The sequence below is a fragment of the Halichondria panicea genome, chromosome 10 (assembly GCF_963675165.1).
Source record: "Halichondria panicea chromosome 10, odHalPani1.1, whole genome shotgun sequence".
NCBI classification, from domain to species: Eukaryota; Metazoa; Porifera; class Demospongiae; order Suberitida; family Halichondriidae; genus Halichondria; species Halichondria panicea.
In genome coordinates, this window is record NC_087386.1 from 1734772 (window position 1) to 1754548 (window position 19777).

Below are 19777 nucleotides of genomic sequence, written 5' to 3' on the forward strand. Positions count from 1 at the left end.
TGGCTTTCATTCCAGGCCGCGGTCTAAATTTTCGGAAAAATTGGTCTGGGAAGTGGGCGTGGGGATAAGGCTAGGATTCTTAATCTTAGGGTCAAAGGTTATGAAAGACCACGCCTCCTCCTTGTGTGCACAGCGCTAGCGCAGCCAAGTGAGATTTCGGTAGCTAGCTAACCATCCATCAGAGGAATCCAAGGCTATAAGGTGCTCAGAATGGATGATGAGCAAGTCAAGAGGGAGGTATGGGACGGCTCTGTGCCTGTGTGTTTCTCAATTGATGACGAGGAAGTGAGCTTCAATAGGAGCAACCTCCCAGAGCCCTGCTATGTGAGTAGCTATCTCTATAGCTCTATAGCTAACAGTTGTTGATGTACATTTACTAGGCCCACGGTTGCATCCATGGTATACATACTGCACTGACATGATGAGCATAACAGTACGTAAACTAGGAATGGTTGATAAGATGGACCAAGTGGCATATACGGCACCGGATGTAATTATGGAAGGGAGGGGTTCGGGTTAGTTAAGGAAAAGTATCAAAAATTAGGGCGTTTCCACATCCGGTGCCGTATAAGCCTCCTGTTCCGATAAGATAAGATACGCATTGTTTTGATATGCACACACACGTACACACACACACACACACACACACACACACACACACACACACACACGCCAACACACATTGAGTTGCATTCCCATAATGAATTCGTTTTCTTCAGATAATGATTCCGCGGATCAGCTACTTTCCTCTGGTGTACGAAAAACTCGAGAAATTGTTTGCCAAAGCTGCTGATTTCCAACCGGGGGCTGACGAACTGTGGCTGTCCTTCGAAGAGCAGCCTCTTAAATGGTGCCCACCCTATGTGTCACTATGACTGCATTATATGTACACTAGAACCCCTGTGTGAATTGTATAGGACACACATCGAATCCCATCTCATTTTTAGCATACACTATTTATCCCTGAAGTCAGGGCACATGTCTCAACATTGTTGGCATTTAGAGTCTTGCGTGTGTGTGTGATGTATAAGTGTAGCTGTGCGTAAGGTGCTGTGATACTCATACATGTATGTGTGTGTGTGTTTTGCAGGCATTATCCGGTGGGCGTCTTGTATGACCTGTATGGGCGGAACTGTCGACTACCCTGGACCCTCACTGTGCATTTCAAGGTACGTCCAGCTAGTGTATGCACAGTGAAACTTGTGGTCACCCTCTATAATACAGCCAGGTTAATAGACCCCAAATTCTCAATTAGAACCTCTGCCACCTTTTTATTAACAGCCATGACCAAGGGTGACCACTAGACAGGTTTTACAGTAAATATACACGTATACCGCATGGGTGGATGTTTAAGATAATGTGTAGGGTAAGAAAACAAAGTGGGTGAATAAACACTGTTCTACCATTCTACCAGTACACATACTTTGTTAGTTTGGTGTAGCCACTGTCACATCAGTAGCTATGGTGAATGATCTAATCTCTGTCTATTTCGTTCTCTATAGAATTTCCCCGAGGATTCGTTGCTTCACTATCAGAAAGAATCACTCGAGTCACACGTCAGGTCCAAAGTCAAAGAGGTGAGTGGGTTCTATTGTTTGGTTCATAGTTTGTAGTTCATAGTTTTGTGGTTGTCCAAATCCTCTGCTTTTTAAAGTCCAATGGCTGTGATAGAGCTTATTGTAGGGCCTCCTATAGCTCTTTTAAAACATGTATTTTGTTGTTGTAGGCGGACACTCTCAAGCACAGGTCAGAGGTCATGAACTCCATGACCCCCCAAGAGGTCGGCCAGCTGTGGGAGGGATTCAAACACAGTAAGTATGCATACTACACGTATACTACCAGTGTACAAAAGTCATACCACTCAATGTTTCTACTTTCCGTTAGGGGAAATATATTTTCCCCACTGTACTTTTGATTTGTGATATCGTTGTTAATTGTTAATTCTTGTGCAGATAATTTCACTGATTTCTGGACTGTGAACAAGAAGCTGATGCGAACTATAAGAGGAGACAAAAGTCCATTCCGCTACATACCCTTCTGTGTGTATAAGGTCAGTCGGCCATTACTGTGCTACTTAAGCCATGTGATTACACTAATCAATGTGTAGACTGCATCACTAAGTGTTGTGTGTTTGCTCTCCATGATATTAGCGGAAGCCTTTCCTATTTGCAAGTATGAATTTTGGTTATGAGTCATTAGGTCCACAGGCCATTAGATTTCCTCACTCTGCTTATAAATGACCCTATTTTAAATATGGAAAGTGTTGCGATCATTAGTGATGGATGACGGTACAAACACAGCTGTTGATGCAATGGTGATTTGATACGTATGCTACAATCACAAGTAATAGTTGTTGTTATAATTATATTGTACAAGGATTGCGTATTGCAAATATAATATTATCTGCTTTGTCTTGTCATCACAGGAAGGCAGTCCCACTTACCAACGATTGATCACATCAGTCTCCTCGGAAACAGAGGGCAAAGGTACATAGTGCTTACATGTATGTGCTTATACTCTATGTTTATTCCGTTACTATAGCTCAAACACTTTTTGATTTGCTGAATCTTTACGACAAGCATCGAAGTTTGTCACCCGGTAAGTCTATCCCTAAATATTCAATTGATGTTTCCACATTACACTACCCTTTACTTGTTTTATGCTGCCTTTACTACCACATAGGCGACCTTTACCTATTAGCTCTCATCCAGTAGTACTTTTATCCGTAGCTAGTATTAGTTGATCACATCTGACTACAATAATTATTATCCCCTGCAGATCACACTGCCATGATCCACGGCACAGAGGTACCCGGAGTGACCCCACTGCAATGGCTCAGTGAACATTTCAGTTACCCTGACAATTTCTTACACATTTGTATTGTCCCTAAAGACACTCCAGAAACTACCTAGGCTTTGTGCTGCTGCATGACTCTCTTGATTTTGTGTGTGTCTTTTAATTTGTCTGTTTGTGTGAGTGTAATTATAGCTTTATATTAGCTTTGTATAGGGCTCACATAATTATTATAATAATTGTCTCAATTATTTACCGGCACAAGGCTTATTCACATGTAGTCTCGTTACGAGGTGACCTAGCGTTAAATTGGAGAACAATAGGCCTGGGAACGAGGCTATTTCACATGCAGTGTGACTTCATGCTTGACCTATTAAACCGTGGGATAATAAATAAACACTGACAAATCTAGCTAGATTCAATATCAATATTTTATTCATCAGCCTGCACATAAATATGTAAATTCACAGATGAGCAAAAACATAATAAATCACATAATTATATATTGTGTAGTATAAAATAATCATTCAACAAGTACCTGTAAATCCACAAAATAAAGCTCCATCAAAAAATAAAAGCTGTTATATACACCCTAAGAGAGTTTAAAGTCCACTTGACTTGGGAAAGTACACCCTGACCTTTTGATGACCACGTTGGCAGCATAGTGTCCACCTTGTATGCACTCATCGAGCGATCGACCAATCACAAGCTGAGACAGGAATCCTCCCACCCACGCATCACCAGCACCATTCGTGTCGACAATATCCTCAGGCGCTATCGGGGTGATAGGAAACTCTGTGATCTTGCCCTCCTTGCATAGCAACACCGGGTCTTCACCTTGTGTGATGATGACCACACGCTCTCTCTTAGCGTTCTCTTTTGGGAGGGCGGCAATTTTCTGAGCAATTTCTTTGAGATCTTTAGTGCCGTACTCTTGAGCTTGAGAGAAAGCTTCGGCTTCGGATTCGTTTCCAAACAAGATATCAACGTATGGAAGTACAGAGAGGAGTTGGTCTTTAAAGAACTGGCTGATGAACGGAGCGGAGAGGTTCATCATAAAATACTTGTTGGTCTCGGCACAGTGTTTAGCCACAGCAAGTATCGAGTCCACGGAAACAGTCAAAAAGAAACCGGCGATATAAACAAACTGGGATTTCTCGACTAGTGCCCAGTTCTCAGCCTCCCGGAGATGCTCCACCTTGTACTTGTTAGCCGCACCCAGATTAGCGACGAGGGATCGTACCTTCTCTGTTATCAGACAGGCACACGTTCCTGTCGGCTCCGCCTCGTCAACACAATACTGAACTTTGACCCCGTCGTTGGTTGCCTGTTTTTCGAGCTGCGTACCGAATTTGTCTTTTCCAATACACCCAATATAACTGGTGGCGAATCGTCTCCCTAGCATCCATTGGGCAACTCGAATGCTGTTCTGTGTGGCTCCGCCGGCTATGTACTCTACACTGTACTTATCGATTATCTCTTGATAAATGGGCAAATCCTTGGGCTCGGCCAGTGTGGCATTGTTGGGCTTTAGGCCGTACTTCTCCAGGTAGTCAGCAGGCACTTCAGCAGAAATATCCAGCAGCGGGTTGCCCATCCCATAAAGAATTCCCTCTGGTGCTTCAGTTGACATTTTTGCTCTCTTCTCCTCTGGTGGTACAGGACTGATCGAGGTGCTGTTAGACATAGAGCTCAACTAGAAATGGCTATGATTATTCCTAAAAGAAGGTCAGTCATGAAATACACAACACGTGTTCAATATCTTGGTGAAAAGGAGGGCGGGGCTAACATTTTTGCAGAACTGAGCTAGTACAAACATGTACAAGGTTTCTACATGGCATTTAAAAGCTCTTTGAATTGAAGGCCCTTGTACAATGCTAATAGCTATAAAGTTCGATACCAAGACAAAGGAAGATAAAGAAGAAACAAGTGGGCAGGACAGCTTGAATATTGACACTGGGTTTGGCTTTGTATCCTCTAGACGTGCCTACAAGCTACAAGTTGCTGTGACTCCACTAATTACTTTATACAAGCTGCCAACATGTCATTACAGCGTCAATCGAGGAGAACCAACTCTAAAAAGCTACCTGTTAGTGAAAGAAGGTCTCTCACATCTTGGTACTGTCCACCAGTACCTGCCTCTCCAGGTAGTGACACAAGCACTGAACAGTTTGCTGTGCCATCACCATCATCGTTAGTGGTTACTCCAAGACTAGTACGAGTGCCAGGGCCTACCAGTGACAGGCCTACCAGTGACAGCAGTGCAAGATCCAAGCCAAGGTGAGCCAGCCGTTGGTTTGTGATGGCTTCTCTCTAGCTAGCTTTTGTTGTGGTTTAATAGTTTAAGCTGACAATGAGATCTGATTTGGATCCATTAGTGTATGTACATGTTGCATACTGTATAGTGGAGCCTGCAAGTGAGGAGGTCATGTAACCCCAGGCAGTTAGTTGTGAGGAGGTCATGTAACCCCAGGCAGTTAGTTGTATGTTGTATCAGTATTTCGTCCGTGTAAAATGTGTTGGGGTGTGAAAAATATGCCCTGTTCAATTTGGTTGGAATGTTCATCTCCACGAGCACGAGAAGGACAGTTTCCTATTTTATCCCTTGTCCTTGTACAGCTAGGAGTGTTACACTAAAAATAATTATGTGAGAAGAACCAGTTTACAATGATTATTTTATCCCTTGTCCCTATGCAAGAGTGCTAGCATTGTGTGTATAAAGTACATTATTGCCATTGTAGATGTGTTACAGTGCATGGCAGTTATTATGTGCTGTGATGATAGAACGAACATTTTGGTGTATGCATAGCTTTGTGAATATCGTGTGTATCAATATCCCGTCACTATAAAATATTTAGTCGAGCATATGATTGATCCTCAATTAGCCAAGTATGTATTTCGCATGCATGCATTCTAACCCATGGATGGTCGCTATAGGAGCACAATAATCGACAGCCAATGGGAGGGGGTGTGGGTTCAATGTGGTGACGATATTGGCTGCCATATCGTTGGTCATGTAGTGTGTTGGCTTTGTCCCTTTGTTTGTCGTCTGCTGGTTTACTTTGTTCCTATTGGAGGAGTTTGTATTTCAGCCCAAAACAATAACCAACTTTTTCGATACATTGCCCAAATATAGTACTAGCTATTAAAGTACGTCAAGTATCTACGTTGTTATTGTCACCTTATAAGCAGACTCTACCATTGTGTTAGCAGGCCATTTCTAAAATACGATCACACGCAGTAGCTAATGAGGATTAGTTAGGCAATGTCTCTATTAGGCAGATTTTAATTAATCACTAAAGGAAGACAGAACAGGTATGGTCAATTTGTCTTCCCCCCCCCCCCGTGTTACTACTGTTCATGCTTGAGCAATCCCCTCTGCGTTTAAGTGCTCTGTGGTAACCCCCCTCCCCCTCTGCAGACACAACTCAGCTTTTATTTGAACCATTCAGTGCATTGTCATTGTTAGCTCTAGAGATAAACCTCATTCATTATTGCCCACACTGGTGTAGATTCCATTTTTGGAATATTCATTTTCAACAGCGCGGCTGTTTAAATGATTGACATTTACATGAGATACATTCACAGCGTACAAAAAAGGTGTATGCTTAATGTTATGTACTGAGAGTAGGCAGGGTGGTCATTACAAATGCCTTTCCACTGGGTCACTGTACACCACCCACCAGTATAGGTAACAGCATTTCCTTAGTTGGCTCTTTCATGTCTTTCAAGATAAAATGTAGAAATAATTGAGGTCATTATATTGGATGTAAACAATTTTGAAATTGTTTTTTCAAGTATTCACTCTAAGATAGCTGTTTATAACATTCCAATAGTGTGTCTTTGTGTACACTGTAAATACTGAGAATGCACAACCTTCATCTCATGTTACGCATAAGCATTTCCCCAACGTGTAGGCTCTCTAATAATAATGTACCCTTCATAATAAATTATGGGGGTTGGTACTATTAGCTTAATTATTCTACGTACTTGCGAACATTTAATTGCTCAGGAATTCTTAAATAACTTAATTAGGTCCGGTCCTACTCTTTTGAATACTTACAGTCATGTGACACTTTTCGCTACTAGCGTTGTATTAGAAGCTCTAGCTCTTGCCGTGTGTGTTGTTGATGTACGCCTTGTGTACGTACATTGGTATGATAATAATATTACAGTCATTCACTGGCTGGGATCACTAGCTCAGGGATCATGTCGAGTGCTCAAAACTCAAACTCAAACTTAAATGTTTCCTCCATTTTGGTAAACACCATTTAGCTTGTGCAGCGGTGGCTTATGAGTTGGTGTTGTGGCAATTAAACCTAGCCGAAGATCTTTTGGCCCTCTTTTTTCCAACTATTTTTCACGTTTCCATGACAGTTAATACTTATAATTTTAGTGCTATAGTTTTCCTTACCTGGCTATAGCCATCCTTATCACAAGTAGCCTATCTGTATAATGTATGTGAACAAGACCACCTAATACCATTAATCCAATTAGCTCCAATTACAATGCAACCTAATGCCAACCATCGCCATAGCGGCATGTGAGCATTCGATATACTGCCAATTAATGCATGTCCATTTTGGTTGCCCTTGTATGTCCATACTCCATAGTTTCTGTGCCAATAGCCTGACTATGTGGCGGCAAGTAGGCGTACACAATTATGTAATCATTATATAAAAAAACCCGTTTTCAGCAAATGTAGTAGCTAAAATGATGTAATTTGTTGTTAAGGATTAAAGTGTTATCCTTAGAACTGGAGGATTGTTTCCATTGCGCATCAGAGGAGGTACGACACGGGTACCTCGATTAGGTTGATTATAGGCTTGGTCACGTGCAAAATTCAACATTAAAGTCATTGTTGCATGTGACAATTTTAGCTTAATCAAAGTACTCGTGTCGGACCTCCTCTGGACTCAGAGGAGGTCCGTAAACTTTGTTTATGCTCTGAACGTCAGTTTCCCTGTCTAGTTTTCACTTTCTGTCATATGTGACAATATGAAGGGCCGGGAACAGAGCACTAATGTAGTGATGCATGCATGCCCTGTTGAACCTCCTCTGATCATACGGTCGCTTATTATTGAATATTTATCGTATTATTTTGTGTACTGTCCATTAGTACTTAGCTATATATCAGATGGTATTTATGGCTCATTCATGATAAACTGATTGCCTCTTTATTTGGTCATCTCATTACTCAAGCTGCTACGTGAATGCGATATTCGACAAAAACATGACCACACTGCCAAAAACGTTCATTGTCTGAAAATGTGCCACTTATGCCTATAAGCCAGCTGCTTTAGAAGGTTGCTATAATTCTGCTTTGCCTACGTAGCTTAAACAGAGTATTTAGCTCAAGTCTTTAATTGTGCATAGTTTTAGATAAGCCTAAAGATTAGCATTACTTGTCTGATTATCGCCGAAAGATTGAAGCTGAAAAGTGTTAACGGTGAGAATGTCAGAGATGTACAAAGGTTGCTTTGAGATCTAGTGTGGAGCTGCTTAACACCAGAAGGTGAGGTTGCTTACGTCGTGTTTTATCACACCTTCTCCCCTCAGTTGCATATTTGACACACTCAGTTATCTACTTGCTAGCTCAGAGGATAAATAGCCAGCTAGCTAGCTTTACATACTATTGGAGATTTTATGAGTCAAGGTTATTATACAGCTGGCTACTTTTGAGTTAATCCGTAGACTGACATAGTTTAAACAACTGTTTCCAAGTCTGGCTTAGCTTTTCAACTCTACGCTATAAAAAGTGATCTACACGTAGCTATGGAAGAAAGTGGATTACTGAAAAGTGTGTGTTTGAGAAAGAATGGCCGAGTGGTCACGATCACTCCCTCCCATGGTCTGAGCACGAGCTGTCCGGAACTTGATAAGAAAGTGGATCTTCCTCATGATCAGATGGTCCTATCGTTCCCACGGAAGTACAGCGCTCCAGTTGTAGGGGAGACGAAGAACCTCTTACTGTCTAGCTGCACATCTCTCACTAATCTACGAACCCCGTGCCCTGAGGCAACACCATCACCTCCACCGCCTCGCATCAATCAACCACCTCGCGAGAAGCTGAGGAAACATGTGACCAAATCTCTCCTTCCCAATAAACCACTATTCCACATGAAGAAACAGAAAGCACCACCACGTTTGAACGCAAAGGAAGTTGAAAAGCTCACTCCAATGAAATCTAGACGACCCCCAGAACTTGATCTGTCTGTCTCGAATCTTGAAGAAATGAAAAAGCCACCTCGAAATAGAAAGCTTAGTTGCGATCTTCCTTCACTTTCACCTAGTCCAAACAAAAACAGAGGTCGAAAACTTAGCTGTGATTTAACAACCCCTTACTCGCAAAGCACGAAGCAAAGCCACAAATCGTTTCTGTTTTCATTTAGCAAAATATTTAGCGGTGGTAGGCGTGGCAGTAAGCCCGTCATTGTCAAGGAGGGTGGCTATATGAGTGATGAGAGTGCTGATTCAGCAGGGGCTTCCCCTGTGTGTGTTGTTGTCAGCTCTACAGGTGACGGGCGACGAAGAAAGGGCGTGATCGAATTGGAGACTGTGGACGGACCCTCGGGTGGCAAGAACAAGCTGTCGCCATACAACAAGCTGCTGGCAAAGTCAATGGAACTGGTGAGTGATGTGTGTGTGGGTGGGTGGGTGGAGTTGTGTGTGTGTGTGTGAGTGGGTGGGTGGGTGGAACTGTACATGTGTGTGTGTGTGTGTGGGTGGGTGTGTGGGGTGGGTAGGGTGTGCGTGCATGTATACACATACGTTATTATTGCCAAATTGCATAAAAGAGGTCGCTATTGCGTTTTTTGTCCTTTAGCTAATTATGTATTTCATTCCCCACTTGGTTATAATAAAGGCCTGCATGCATGGATACTCTTGTACTCGTGGTTATTTCTCATGCATGCGTGATCGACTCATAGCCTGTTTTTCCTAGACTAAGTGTTACTCACTTTGATCATCTTTCATCAGAGCATTCTCATCATTTCTACCCAACCGCTACAAATAAATTCATGCATGACATTAAAACCTGATGCTATGTAGTTTATAAACAGTTTGTGAAATACTTATTATTTATTAACTTGATTGGCTAACGAGAATGTTATTACCCGACTACCAAGTTTACTATTAGGTTGGCACTTTAGCATTTAATTACTTGATGCAAATTAATTGTATAATTAACTTGTACATTACATGGAAGCGTGTATCGTGTAGTCACGGCAGCTATATATGGCCCAAGATTTGAAAAGCTGGGCCAAATTTATTGATTATAAAATCAAATCTGTCTATACCAGTGCATTAAAAAGATGTCATACTTAGCCAAGCCTGTCTTAGCCTTATATAATAGTTGCATTACAGTGTAGACACAGCAGCTGCCTGTAATGAAGCAATGTAAATAAAGCCATTTAAAGGTTGAGTCATCCATTGGGAATAATCATCCCATTCTACACCCACACACACTTGCAGTTACACTGTCGTTAGTGCAAGCAGCTGCTTACTTAGTGTGTGCAATTATCCTGCATGTATGGATTCTGTTTCACATCCTCCTTCTAAACTTTTGATAGTGTTCAGATCGATTTCTAAGTGCCTAGCTAATAGTGATATGAAACTCTACATGTACTTAGATCGCTTGAAATATAAACTGAATGTACATGTGCTTTGTGTGTGCAACTAACCTCTGTATTTATTCTGCTCTGGCGTGTTTATTTCAATGTTGTTTTTCTTAACTTTCCTATACCACGTACTGGTTGTCATAATCCAAACTAAAGTTATGGGCAATCAAGGATAGTTGCCAAAACACCTCATTTTGAACAAGCCCTTAGCCTTTGTTTTGATCAAAATTGATGCATTTTGATTATACGATAGTCTCATGTCTTTATTTCAGTCATGCATGGTTTATTAGGCACGCCACCATGCATATATAGATATCCCCTAGACCTACTGAATACATTATTAATGGCTGGATCAGCAGAGCCTTGCAGCTCTCTTCTCACTCTTGCAGCTACCAATAGCTAGCGTTCTAGTGCACAGCTAACTACTAAGTAGAGTAGCAATACTCTATGGACAAGTTTTAGCTTTGAAATTGGAAACATAATAATAAAAACACACTACCGTATACCTCGCTTGTGCATGCGCACCGAGGCATAAAAATCATTTTCATTAACCAATAGCTAGCTAGCGTTCTAGTGCAGCTACTCTACTTAGTAGTTAGCTCTGCACTAGAATGCTAGCTATTGGTAGCTGCAAGAGTGAGAAGAGAGCTGCAAGGCTCTGCTGACTTGCAGCCATTAATTTTAGGCTTGAACATTTGGCATCGATCGTTTTTAACAACAATCATGGTCGATCATTACCCACTCCTTGAGTTCCCTGGATTTTGCATGTAAAAATGTTCACCATGATAATTATAATCAATGTGTGTAGCTTAGTAGCTTTATATTATGTAGCTTTGGCACCTCCACCGAGGCATCAGCACCTGCGGTGCTTTCATTATAAAAGGCCTCATTTTCATTTTGAGTAAAAAGTCTTACTGATGTTTATAATTTGATAGGACGTGGTGTTCACAAAGCACACAACACATTTCCAACCATGAATGTCTCCTTAAAAATGCAAAATTGCCCCTGTCTCCTGTTGTTATGTCTTTCTAAGAAATGCCACCTACATGCAGCTAGCTGATATGGCCATCTGTGGTGAATGGGGGTGATTATGTGGTGGTAATGTGATTCACTAGTGGTCTCCTGAGATTACCTTCCTGTGCAAGTTCAAGTGGCCCTTTGATCTCACCACAAGACACTGACCTTCTACATGTTGATCACACATCAAAGGCTGGGGATTCAGCACAGTAACCATAGGTACTAGCCAGGAAACCAGGTGTCTATAAAAGGTTGCTTCTGTTTTCCCAGTGCAGTGCAGTGTTAATAGTTGCAAGCAGTGATGTTATTATGCTCAAACTTTTAGCTAGCTAGCTACTCTTACAGTTTACAGTTGTGCACAGCAAGTTTGTTTCCCAGATAGATAGATAGATAGCTTTCAAGATTATTGCAAGCTATTCCAACAGTTGCTTTTTCCAAGAATTCAATGAGTGTTGAAGTACTTACAATGCCGACTCATGCACTGTCTCCATCACCACCGCCTCCTGACAGCTCCTCCCACACTTGTCACGCCTCTACACCTCCACCCTCCACTCATCACACACGTACACCCTCACGTACACCCTCACCACCTCCGTTCACTCGTCATCGGTCCACACCTCTTCCCAGGACCACCTCCCCCTCCCCTCTCACCTCCCCCTCCCCGTCACCCTTCACAACACATGCACACTACTCCAAGCTATGGGCTGTCAAGGTGGGAGAAGTCACTGTGTAGATTGGTTTAGCATTGCTCACTCCAATAGTGCTTTTCTCTAGTCTTTGGGTTTAACTTAATAGAAGTTAAATTAACTGCATGTACATGTAGAAGTGGTTCCTATAATTATTATATTATAGCTGCAGTGCTGGCTAGAACTATAGTAGTGTAGTTACGTCCAGTGTATATAGCTAGCTACGTATGTTGGTGAGGAGATTTCTCCGTTATGAGATCATAGCTTGTACGTACATGTACATCTCATGTACATCTCATGTACATGATATGTATATTGCTTGTACACGTACATCACGTTGTAGTCATATACATGTAAACTCCCTTTGTGCCGTCCACGTATTACAAATTACTTCCCTTGCTGTGAATGAGCAGCGGGTGTTTCAATGAATACATTCAATTAGTTCCCATTAGGTCAACCCTTCCGTGCATCATTAAGCCCTCAGATGTGCATAGTCTCTGATCTTGTGTCTATCGTCATTCAATTTTGTCTGCCTCTAAACAGAACTGTTGTTTTAAACTAGTGTAGGAGGTCTTGTGTGTGTGTGGGTTAGGCACAGCTGCATGTACTAAGTAGTTGTTGTAGCTATTAGAACATAAATTATTTCTATACTGGATTCTTTCCTTCCCTAAAATTGTTTGAAGATCCATGTAGTCGCTTTATCCTGCCCACAGTGCAGATTTGTGGTCCAATGTGAGGAAGTGGTGGTCTGCACTGTATACATTGTGGCTCTTTCATTCTGAGAAATTTTAACCACAAATTAAAACTTTTTTCTGTAGCTTCCTACCAGTAGTACGGCGTTAACCTCTGATATTGGACCCTTCAGACAGGAGACAGGGGAAGATGAAGAGTCGTGCTACCTACTGCAACATGCCTTACTCGAGAACCCGGAGAGTGAAACAAGATGGTACTTCAAATATTTCCTAGGGAAAGGTACGATTTCCTTTGTGTTCTATCAACTAGGATTTCTACTAAGCTAGCTAGGGATATATCCCGCTTTCCCCTGTATGACACCCTGACTTGTTTACATGTGTATCACCCCTCCTCCCTTTGAAGCAAGCGTTCCTTACCTGTGGCACCTGAACACACTGCAAACAAAATGTCCATACACTGTACTTTATATATGTTGTTAACTGAACCACACACACATCCTGGCACATATGATCCTTAATTCTTTGCACATTATTCTATGTATTATGGTTGCAATTAAAACTGTTATATCCTAGCATCAACACACAAACCCACGTGACTATTCATACCCCCTCCATCTCTGCAGTCCACTATAACTACCTCTGCTATGATAACTCCAAGAGTCCACTCTTCCTCTCTGTGATGAGGTCAGAGTCAGCTGCCAGCACGTACAGATGCATACTCTGGAAGAAGACAGTGAGTGACTGCACTTCGTATTTCATGATGGGTGAACTTTATTTTGCCTCAAGGGTATACTTTATTTTGCCTCAAGGCATAGCCACAGGAGGTATACATACGTTAAGCTTACCGTGTGTGTGTGTGTGTGTCAGTTGTAACTGCTCATGCATTGTTATACTTGCAGGGAAACAAGAGGCTGTACATAGAGCCTGGGGCAGGAGGGAAAGTCCCTTCTCCGAGATACATTTTAGAGTGAGTTTGCGTGCATAGTGAGCAGTGTAATCGTGAGCAGTGTGTCAATAGTACATTGTTGTTATCATATGGTATTGTGACTCCGCCCATACAGGAAGTTCTCTGGCTCCAAGTACGAGCGTTCCATCAAGGAGCTATCAATCGCCTCGATACAGAAAGACCTGCTCACACTGGAAGAACAAGAAGTAATAATTACAAACCTTTGCCGATTTGACCTGTAGTGTACGTATGACTGCTAATTGGCGATTGATCATTATTTTCGTCTTTTCATTATTTTTATTTTTTCTATTTTGTAGGGCTCAGTGAATTTCAAGTTTGGAGTGCTTTACGCAAAAGCTGGACAGAAAACGGACAATGAAATGTTCAGCAATGGTAAGAAGATCATTGGGTATTATTATTGTCATCTCATTGGTTTGTTCTAGTCATGCATGTACAAGTACAGCAACTTGTAATCTTTAAAACTTATTACAGAAAACGGGAGTGAGAGATTTCAGAAGTTTGTCGAGTTGCTCGGTGAAGAAGTCGGACTAGAGGGCTGGCCGCAGTTTAAAGGAGGTCTTGATAACAAAAGTAAGCTACAAGCCCCATAAAATGTTTGCTATAGGCTTTGTGCCAATACTTATAACACTTAGACACAGTTCCATGCAGTTGGAAGTGAATATTGCAAACATGTGTTACCAAATGTCCAACTGGCACTTTAATTCAGAATGATGTATGTATATTACATGTAAAAAATATCCAGCTTACTGTTGTGTAAGTGCTGTTAAGAGGAGGTGTTCACTGGTTATGTTTCCATGCAGACAACTCCACGGGTAAGACGTCCGTGTACACTGTGTTTGAGGGTCACGAGATCATGTTCCACGTGTCCACTCTGTTACCCTACTCCACCGGGAATGAACAGCAGGTGATTAGTCAGTAATGATGGCAGCTGCTCGCAGTCGTATCAGCCTCTCTACATTATTAGTTGTATTTTAATAATTGTGTGGGATTAACTATTGTTTTGAAGTGTAGAAAATTAGTGAAACATGCTCTGTAGACTATGTTCAAAGCTGTTGCTACATTTGCTAGACTAAACCTGCAAGGACTGCCACTGGGCTACAGTGAAAACATGCAGTATCCCATAAAAATAGCATACCTACATTAAGTAACGTAATTCCACTCTCCATACAGTTCCCTAGAATTATACTAAGTATGTATATATAATCTTCAAAAGTGTCATATTGATTGTAGACACTGCAACTTATTGCTACATATATACATTAATTCCACACAGCTCGAGAGGAAACGTCACATTGGGAACGACATTGTGGTCATCATCTTCGTTGACTACGACACAAACCCCGAGGAAGCCATACAGGCAGCCATGAACTTTAACCCCCAGTACATGCACTCTCACTTCAACCACATCTTTGCTCTCGTGACGTACGACGGAATAGCCAATCGATATCGAGTCAATGTGTGCTCAGCTGAGAGTGTGCCATTCTTTGGACCACCCCTTCCCTGTTTCGGAGAGTTTAACGACCACATCTCCTTCAGGGACTTCCTCTTGGCCAAGTGTAAGTGGTGGGGTGTGTGTGTGTGTTGTGTGAGGGGAAGTGTGAGTGTGTGTGGGGGGGGGGAGTGTGTGAGTGAGGTTTGTGTGTGGGGGGGGTGATATTTGAAACCTCATAACTTTAAGATTGGCTTACATAACTAATGATGCTTGTAGTGTACAGTACATGCCTCCCCCTATTGTAACGACCAATTAGCAGTTAGTAGAAACCAATAGACATTTGTAAAGTTCATATTGAGTTACAAAGGTTCATGATCAACCCCCCTCCCCCCCTGTAGTGATCAATGGGGAGAAGGCAGCCTACTGTACTCCGACCTTTGCCGAGAAGAGACAGAGAACGTTGGACCTCCTCCTCAAATCTGTGGAGCAGAAATGCACTCACGAGGTAATTTAGTGACAGTCTTAAGATACCTCCTCTTAATGTGATTATCTTTCTCTTGACACCGATACCGGTACCTACTAGCTAGTCTTAATTTGAGTGCAAGGATATGCGAGTAGCATTAAAATTAAAAACAATAGAGCTGAAACGGTACTACAAGGATTTTTGCAGACAGTTTATTATAAAACCCCACACACACACACACAGTATCGACGTGCGGTCTCCTCGCCCAGCCTCCACCATGTACCACAGTCACCCCTCACACCCGCAAACAAGAAACTGTTTGAGAGAGAGCAAATCTTCGCCGACTTTGGCCAGAGGTTAAAAGTCGAGAAGATTATCCGGGGCCACCATCCCACGAGCCAGAGGACCACCGTCGCCACCAAGAAAGATGTGAGTGGGTGGGGAATTCCCCTCTGTATACATTATACACATTGTTACAATGACTCTCCTTGTTTTTCTGTAGCCATGGCGAACCGAGTGCATAGTGAACAACTTTCCATACCAGATCACTTACGGAGATGTCTGTGGTGAGTATGGCTACTAATACCCCCCCTGATGATTGTTAACATATCTACCCTCACATAGATGATGGCACACTGATTGTAACCACACAGAATGATGGCACATACTTCATCTATAGAGGTGAGCGTACGTTGGTGTCTTTAGCGTGACGATATCAATTTATATTTCATAGCTAGCTACAGAATGAGACTCGCTAACCACCTCCCACACAATACACCCACACCCACACACACACATACACACACAGACGGTAGCTACAGTCTCATCATTGACAAGTCAGTGCCTATTGCTCAACTGGTGGTGGCTCATCGACACCAAATGCTTCTCCTGAGAACAGGTGAGAGGAGAACTGCTGAGAGAGAGAGTAGCTATATCAGAGCATCAGATTTTGCAGAGAAAGACTATAGATAACTTAAAGCTAAGAAAAATTATTATAAGATTATACACTGTAGTCTATAAATCTGGCTATTGCTCAATACCAATATCTGCTCCAATACGGCCCTTTTCCCAAAACCTGTCACAGATAGCTCTTTCTTTATGTGACGGGTGGTATTATGATTGTGGTGCATGTAGTTTGTAACAGATACTGCATGTACACACGGACACTGTAGTAGCAACTGTCGTCAGTTTGGAAGATCCGATTTCAAAATATATGTATACTGTAACTAGGATGCTTTTGTCCTAGACTCAAGCTGATTTTCAGCAAAAACCACTATTTTAATAGCCCCATGCATAATTATGGTGAATGGGCATTTTTAAAAATTCGAAAATTATTACGATGCTACTGTAACACAATTATTTCTGACTGCCCAAATTTAAACTATTGGCCCAAAAAGTTGAACAGTCAGTCAGTTTTTAAGACAGCCATTAACCACCTACCCCTCCCTCCAGCCTACTCCAAGGAGAGTAACTACCTGTACGTGATCCCCCTCAAGGAGTTCTACACAGAGAAGATCACTGTCGGAGTGCGGTCCTCCTTGAACCTGTATCACATCCCCTACACCAAGGGGTGCCATCTCTTCTGTACTGCTCCACTAGATGGACAGTTCCTGAGACTAGCCGTAGCCGTCAAGACCAAGATCATCATGATGGCATACAAGTACCCAGCTACTCTGACTGTCAATGGCTCACCTTTGACCCCGCTACGATCGCCCAACCCAATGGACAGCTTCATCAAACACAGAGTGAGTTGAAATTACATCTAGTGTCTACCGAGGCCTGAAATGTGTTCTTAGTTGTTCTCGCTTAAAATTTATTTTTAAATTGATATTAAATACGTTAAGCTGCTGTTGTGTGGTATGACTATAAACCCCGCCCCTAACCACACCCCCAGGAACTGACGCTGGTGGATGTTCCAATGCACATGGCTCTCCCTGACGAGCGCCCTGGCAAGTTGTGTGTGAGCTACAACAAGCAGACAGCTGTGGACGCCATTGACGAGGTTATGGGCGGAGTCCAGAAGATACCCAATCTGGACACTGCCAAGGTATGGGAGGGAGGGGGTGTGTCCTTGTTATTAGTTTGTATATTTGATCGAGTGGCGTTTTTAGTTCAGACGACGATTACGATACTTATACTTTTTCTTCATGAATGTACGTACTTTTGTCTCTGCAGGCAAAGCTAACTACACTGACTGGTACCTGTACTAACGGCAAGAGCGAGCTTCTCATTGGTTACAATTGTAAGTCATTAAAGTCAATATATCCATGCAGTGTAATACAAGAAAATTATGTCACATGTGTTTAGCAGTTAAACTATTCTCGAAGCTTTTTTAGGCTTCCTGTTTGATGTTATTACAGTTCACCTTCTCTTTTATTGATCTCCTTTGAGTATCTATTCTGCTTTGTTGTTAGCTATACTCTTGCCAAGTTGTACCCCCTCTCATGCAACACTAGCCTCGTAGCGTGCCCACACACATCATAACAACCACACACCCTCTCACCCACACACATACTAACAACTACACCCCCTCACTCTCCAGTGACTTGCCAGCTGATCACAATTAACGACAGCTCTGCATACAACTCAGTGGAGATAGTCTGGAATGCTGAGCCCCGTAACCTGGTCTATATGCCCCCATACCTCCTGGCCTTCACTGCCAGCACCATCGAGATCAGGATGGCCTCCAATGGTTCCCTCATGCAGACCATCCCCACTCCTGACCTCAAGCTCATCTCTATGAAGGTGGGTCTTCAACTTTTGTATTCCGATTCCAGCTAACTTCAAGCAAGGGCCCATGTCTAAAGTGCCTGATTCCCATACGTGTTAACAACACACTATATATATAATAAGCCACCACTGAATTTGTATTAATCTATGGGTGCTGTTTCATGAGCATCCACACACTCTCCCACCAATTATCCGCCCACACACATGCACTCCACCAATTACCCGCCCACTCCCCCACACACACACACACTCTCAGGAAGACGTCTATTTCTCCTCCTCTTCGTCAATGATACAGAACCCAATCTCTAAAACCCACTCTTCAAGCGTCACCAACCTCCCGGCAAAATTCCCCAAGAATATCGACAAGAAAGATTTTCTCACCTCGGGCACTTACGACCACAAGAACATGACGTTTATCTACAAGATTAGTTTCGAAGATATGACAGGACGAAGAGAATCGATGACAGAGACACCGCTTAGAAACAGCGTTAGCTACGATTCCATGTCGACAGGCTACAGCATCACGGAGGATGAGAGAAGGGGAGTGTATCCCTCGGCACTGGATGATGTCCATCCTATAATGGAGGACGAGGAACAAGGATTGATAAGTAGCTTCGGAGACAAGAGTAAAGACGAATTAAGTGCCCTAGAAGACGATGGACCTGATTACGATCATCTCGATAGTCCAATCTCGTTGAAAAGCTTGCAGGGGTTTCAAACTAACAGCCCCGAGCATTCGCCATTCTCTCCCGTCGATTCTGAATCTGACTACGACCACATTGCCCCCCTAGAGAGCCCCATCGACTTGAAGTCCTCGCCACAGAGTTTCAGAGATTATCAGAAGCTGAGCAGCTCTCCCCCTACCAACAGAGAGCCAGGCTCCAGAGCAATTCGACGACGGGGGATAGTCACCGGGAAACGACCGGGCTATACTAAGACTCCGGGTGATCAGAGCCCTGGGCGCAACAGAGGAGGGGGCGTATTCAATACAACCCCGGAAACACTTCCCTTCCAAAGCTCCTCCCCCGATAGCGGTGTACAGGACGATTTTGCAGCCACGGCAAACAATTTTAATAGCTCGATTGCCAATCACCCGTTTCTCAGTAATAGACGAACGAATGTACGTCATCACTCTTAGAAGATTCATGTTCTTGTTTTTATAGCTCATTTTGTGTGTTTGATCATCATGCCTCCAAAGCTCATCACATCCCAGTGTGTGTGTAATATTTTCACAGCTATATTTCAATTTTTCTTTTCAACAGACAAACTTCATGTTGCACTTCTAACTTTTTGTACGTGTGTCAATTAAAATATAACGATGTGAATAATTAATATTTTGCCTTATAAATGCACCTGGGACAAGTATAATTATAATAAC

At 42.5% G+C, this 19777-nt stretch overlaps 3 protein-coding genes across 5 annotated transcripts; 2 read left to right on the forward strand and 1 right to left on the reverse strand.

Annotated features, from left to right (window-relative positions):
- Positions 1 to 101: 101 nt before the first annotated feature.
- On the forward strand, positions 102 to 3044 carry LOC135343329 (autophagy protein 5-like). The gene is made up of 9 exons (XM_064540337.1): positions 102 to 324; positions 720 to 850; positions 1091 to 1169; positions 1503 to 1577; positions 1727 to 1811; positions 1953 to 2050; positions 2426 to 2486; positions 2542 to 2598; positions 2779 to 3044. The coding sequence occupies exons 1-9, from the start codon at positions 211 to 213 to the stop codon at positions 2910 to 2912; spliced, it is 834 nt and encodes a 277-aa protein (XP_064396407.1). The 5' UTR covers positions 102 to 210; the 3' UTR covers positions 2913 to 3044.
- Positions 3045 to 3206: 162 nt separating this feature from the next.
- On the reverse strand, positions 3207 to 4572 carry LOC135343325 (uncharacterized). The gene has a single exon (XM_064540334.1). It carries the CDS (start codon positions 4478 to 4480, stop codon positions 3386 to 3388), a length of 1095 nt encoding a protein of 364 aa, XP_064396404.1. The 5' UTR covers positions 4481 to 4572; the 3' UTR covers positions 3207 to 3385.
- Positions 4573 to 4581: 9 nt separating this feature from the next.
- LOC135343322 (GTPase-activating Rap/Ran-GAP domain-like protein 3) lies at positions 4582 to 19749 on the forward strand. Of its 3 annotated transcripts, none has more exons than XM_064540329.1 (20): positions 4582 to 5073; positions 9303 to 9423; positions 12934 to 13087; positions 13431 to 13540; positions 13707 to 13774; positions 13869 to 13959; positions 14071 to 14146; positions 14246 to 14344; positions 14575 to 14678; positions 15048 to 15330; positions 15605 to 15711; positions 15913 to 16098; positions 16172 to 16235; positions 16294 to 16350; positions 16478 to 16567; positions 17122 to 17414; positions 17564 to 17716; positions 17845 to 17911; positions 18212 to 18414; positions 18656 to 19749. In XM_064540329.1, exons 1-20 carry the CDS (start codon positions 4835 to 4837, stop codon positions 19535 to 19537), a joined length of 3447 nt encoding a protein of 1148 aa, XP_064396399.1. In that variant the 5' UTR covers positions 4582 to 4834; the 3' UTR covers positions 19538 to 19749. The 3 variants fall into 3 exon arrangements, with proteins under 3 accessions (XP_064396399.1, XP_064396401.1, XP_064396400.1); XM_064540331.1 differs by lacking the exon at positions 4582 to 5073 and adding an exon at positions 8060 to 8308; XM_064540330.1 differs by lacking the exons at positions 4582 to 5073; positions 9303 to 9423 and adding an exon at positions 11694 to 12141.
- Positions 19750 to 19777: the final 28 nt, after the last annotated feature.